Raw genomic sequence first — 5096 nt, forward strand, 5'->3', positions numbered from 1 at the left:
ATCATCTAGAAAACTGTAGTTCCATAATAACTTTCTGGATGTGAAAAAAAATCTTCAAAAAATACAAAACTTGCAGTTTTACAAGGTGTCACAAAAATACATATATATAAAATTTTTGGTAGGACTACAAGCCCTACTGCATAATAACATTTAATATTTTCTGTGCCTTTTGTGCTTGCTTTATTTGTCTTTTTATCAGTTTGGGCTGGACCTTGAAAAGCTGTCTCTGCTGTCATTATTCCACTTTATTCTTCCAAAAAAAATTCTACAGTCAAGTTCCAATAACCACAATCTCTTAAAGGGAATCCTTCCAAACAACTTTCCTAATTGCCCTCTTGACATCTTTGTTTCTCAGTGTGTAGATCACTGGGTTCATGGTAGGAGCCACAATGGTATAAAAAAGGGCCAGGGCCTTCCCCTGGTGCTGAGAGTATTTATGCTTGGGCTGAAGATACATGAACATGGAAGTTCCATAGAACAGTAAGACCACAACTAAATGGGATGCACAAGTCCCAAAGGCCTTCTTTTGTCCTTCAGCAGAATTTGTCTTCAGCACAGCCCTGGCAATTAGGGCATAGGAGGTGAGGATGATGGACACTGGAATGATGAGGATGAGGAGACGAGCAATTAACATCTTTGACTCAGTTGGATGAGTGTCCACACAGGACAGCTTGATAATGATCAAAATCTCACAAAGGAAATGGTCCACTCTATGGTGGTCACATAGAGGCAAAAGCATAGCCAGGGAAGACTGAAAGAGAGAGTTGGCAAACCCAACCAACCAGGAAATGGCAGCAAAGATGTGGCAGACCTGTTGGTGCATAATTGTAGTATATCGGAGGGGCCAGCAGACAGCAACATAACGATCAACAGCCATGACAGCAAGGAGCATACTCTCTGTGGACCCAAGAGCATAGCCCACAGAAAACTGCACCATGCAACCAACAAAGCTGATCTTCCTACTTCCCCACATGTTTGCCAGCATCTGAGGGACTATGCAGGTAGTGATACACATGTCCAGGAAGGAAAGGTTGCGGAGGAAGAAGTACATTGGGGTGTGGAGCCTGCTGTCCAGGACAGAGACCAAGATGATGACTGCATTGCCTATGAGTGTCATAGCATAGATGCCAGAAGCAAACAGAGAAAGGATGAACTCAGCCCTGGGATATTCTGAAAAACCCACCAAGATGAAGTAGTCCCTGGAGCTGTCATTTATTTTCATCATCTTTAATATTGGGATACAGCTGAAACAGAATCAAGTGTTCCCTGTAGAGAGACAAATCAAAAAATGTTAGTTATTGTTTCTATGATCTTTATTACCATTTTATAGATTTGTTCTCAGTGTGATCTAGGTAATGTATATTAAAAAATTATGATGAATAAATGATTCAATCACATTGGCATGTCTCAGTGATAGTGTGTTCCATTCTAGACCACCATTATAAACACAGTGAAATAGTAAAAATGTCACAAAAATTTCTTGATTTCCCTTGCATATGGCAATTAATATTAGACTATCTATAGTCCTTGTCCAAATAGGAAAATGTCTAAAACACAATTAATATATCTTAATTTTATTCATTTTAAATATCTTTATTTTTTATCTTATTGTATTTTTCCTTCTTTTTATTTATACAAAGAGAAGTTGAGGGGGGAATGGGAGCTAGGGAAAGAGATTCCAACAGAATTGATTCACTATTGCTACAGGAAAAATTCACATGATCTGAATGGCACCCCAACAGGTTAGCACCAGATGTTGCATAAAAAACTCTACAGGAGTAGGAATGACATTCAGAAAACCAAAAGATAATAACTACTAACCAAGAACACTCTACTGTGTAAAAGTATCACTTAAATAAGATGAAACTACAAACTATTTCCTGTCTCCTCAGCCAGTGGCCAGGGAGGCTGATAGTCCTGGGAAGACCTGCAACTGGAGCCTGAACAGGGATCCTGAACCATGAGTGATCCTGAACCATGGGTATCAGATGAGTGATCCCCACCAAATGGGGCAAGGTTCTGTGTCATGGTGAGGTCCCCAAAGAAGGACATAGTTATTGGGCCCATAAAGGCCCCACTAGATAAGGTTCTCTTTCTCTTTAACTATCCTCTTTACTTTTCCTCGGACCTTCCTTTCACTTGGGGCTAGGGTATGATGAGGAGTGATTGCAGATTTCTGGCCAGAGCCACTCTGGTGTGATCCAAAGGCTCCACATTCTCTGTCCAGTCCCTGACAGCCCCTCAGGGAGTCAGGAAGGATGGAATAGTTCTCTTTATATCTATCAATAAGAATCTGGTTACCCCGTCAGCTAAGTAAATGCCATTAAGGCAGCCGCCAATCATCTTAAATTTGGGGGACAGGCATAGAGGGTAGGTGTAGGGGAACCCGGGGGAGGGATGGGGGGGGAGGCTTTGCCTCTGGGAATGTTGCCCTGGGTCGTGCCCTTTCTTTTTTCCTTTCTGTCATTATGGGTAGCATTCCCTCCAGTCAGAGGGACCCCCAGCTCCAGTGTCTTTGGACACATCATGAAACTAGAAGTTTAAAACTTTCCAAAAAACCACCTCTGCCAGCCCTCCCCAAAACCTCCTCCCTTAGCTCCTCCTCCTCCCTTCAGCTCTTCCCTGCCTAAAACATCAGAGAGAGACAAGAGCTTCATCTCCTGTCCAGCCCCTGGTGCCAGCTAATGACAAGTTTCCAATTTCCTGGCCAGAGCCTCCCCCAGCTGCTTCCCTGACACTGCCCTTCCCTTGGGCCTTGGGTGGAGGAACTTTGCCAGTAAGGGACCCCCAACCCCCTTTAGTCACCTGCCTGAGGAATGTACCGTATATACTGATGAGGAAGCCCAGCCAGACATTAGAGCCTTTCCCGTAAATCTTGTACAAAATGCCCAGAATCCTGGCTTAAGCCTTTAAACTAGATCAGCCCCTAGCCAAGGGTGAACCCCTCCCCAATTAAAACCCATTGGACAATTCTGATTGAGGAAGGACGCCACCCCAAAATTAATATTAATATTAAGGGGAAAGATTTTTAATGTTTAATTGACACAGGGGCTAGTGCCCCTGACCTGGCCACAATATATTCAGTATGCCCTTTCACTCCTTAATCACACCACACCCTCCCCCAAAGCCTCCCACTGTTTCCTGTGTGCTTCTCTTCAGAGACCTATCCTTGCTGCTGTGCCTGTAAGCTCTTCCATTCCTCTCTCTACCAACCATTCTCACTGCTCCCTCCAACCTCTTCATAACATTCCACTGTGGGAGACTGAGGGCTGTGCTATGTCACCAGATCACTAGTAGCCTCCCCCTTCCAGTGCCTCAGTAATCACACCATCAATGGCACTACTGCTGCTACTTCACTGACACAGTTTTGGTGCAATGGCACTCTTTCTCCATGCACTAACAGCTCCACCAAGGGTTGGCACATTCTGGTGACTGTAGTCCCTCAGTTCACATTCTATGGACAGGCAGAGCTTGTCTGGCTGCTTCAGGCCCCCAGGTCCCACAGAGCAATTTCTCCCAATTCTGGTGGGCATGGGTTTAACTGCCTCTGTGGGCATGACCTTGGTGCTCTGGGTCACAGTTTTGTTATAGCAGAAGACTTCACAGAGAGAGTGCAGCAGATGGTTGACTCCACTACAGACACCATGGCCTCCAGCATCAGATTACCTTGCTTGCTAAAGTAACTCTCCAGAACCACTGCATATTTGACCTGCTGACAGCTGAGAAAGACAGGATCTGCGTCTTTCTGCAGAAATGGAGGAATGCTGTTTTTACATTAATGAATCTGGGTTGGTTGAACAAACTATACAGACACTGACCAAGCTCAGTGAGGACTTTCACAGCCACTACCCCCTCGGGTCCTCCTCCTCAGGGCTGGAAGGCCCACTGACCACCTGGATTCTCTTCCTTGTGGGACCCCTGATTCTGATTTGTTCACTTTTTCTCCTCACCCCCTTCCTGCTCAAGTTCATCCAGCTTTGCATTTACAAGGTAACTGGAGTAATTATTAATCCAGCTCTCATAAAACCTCTGCCCACAGACCCTCAGTAGCCCTACTTTGACTCCGAGCTCTGGATAATGTCTGCTGTCATGCCAACCCCCACATTTTATTAAAGAAAAGAAAGGGACATATGGGGAAAGGGCCCACTGTCTGGGAAGTCCAAGCTATTATTTCCATGAAAGTTTGAGCGGGTTGACCCCGAGTAACCCCCCTTCCTAGGGGGCGTGTTAAGCAGGTCCTCCTAACCTCATGGATTTATGATGGATGGGCTTTTATGGACAGGGTACCTTCCAGTACATGCTTCCCCATTCCCTTTAAACTAAGACATAAATTATTGTTTATGCCCAACCTGTAACCCATTGCATAAATCCTGGCTTTGTTTGTCATCCCCCCCGCCTGGAGGTGTTTGTAATCCACCATTAGAGAAAAAGGCCTACCTAGGCATTGTGAGCTCATGACCGGATCCTGTACAGTAACTTCCCAGCTAAGATCAAATACTTGACAGGTCAAGATTTAACTGCATTGTGTGTATGACTTAATGATTACCTCAACCTTGTCTCTAAACCTTGGGTATATCTATCTGCTTGTGTCCCCCAGTAAATGAGTTGTTCATGAGGTTTCTCCCAGAGCTGGTTGTGTGCTTCCATCCTCTCCACACACGTCACCCTTGTCACCAGGCTGTTTGGAGTATGACACCAAAGTAAAAACCTCTGTGGGGAGAGTGAGGATAGATGTTCAATTTCATTGTGGGTTTCTGGGGAGAGGGACACAGACTTTTGGTGTTGGGGATGATGTTAATATACAATCCTATTAATTCATAGTCTCACAAATAACTATTCAATTAATATGAGAGGGGAAAAATGAATTGAATGTATCAAACTTTTTGATGCATAGACCATAGCTCTGAGTATATATGCCTTCAATCTAAGCATGGAAGACTTCAAATGGGCAAACAGATAGAATTTTAACAGTGGGCTCAAATTGTTAATACATCTCTAATAATGACTCAAGCTTTGAAATATTAAATTGCCTATAAGCTTAGACCAGGGAGAACAGAAGCAATTGGTGGCATCACTTTATAAGATATAGCTATAAG

The 5096-nt window shown here is 44.1% G+C and overlaps 1 protein-coding gene across 1 annotated transcript; it reads right to left on the reverse strand.

The window, feature by feature from the left end:
* Positions 1-295: 295 nt before the first annotated feature.
* LOC103117171 (olfactory receptor 2Y1-like) lies at positions 296-1225 on the reverse strand. Its single transcript, XM_007527183.2, has one exon. The coding sequence runs from the start codon at positions 1223-1225 to the stop codon at positions 296-298; it is 930 nt and encodes a 309-aa protein (XP_007527245.1).
* Between the last annotated feature and the right edge of the window lie 3871 nt (positions 1226-5096).

The sequence above is a fragment of the Erinaceus europaeus genome, chromosome 9 (genome assembly GCF_950295315.1).
Source record: "Erinaceus europaeus chromosome 9, mEriEur2.1, whole genome shotgun sequence".
Taxonomy (NCBI): Eukaryota; Metazoa; Chordata; class Mammalia; order Eulipotyphla; family Erinaceidae; genus Erinaceus; species Erinaceus europaeus.

Bases quoted from the DNA above. Each gene is read 5' to 3' on its own strand.
- LOC103117171 (XM_007527183.2), bottom strand. From the start codon at position 1,225: ATGATGAAAATAAATGACAGCTCCAGGGACTACTTCATCTTGGTGGGT.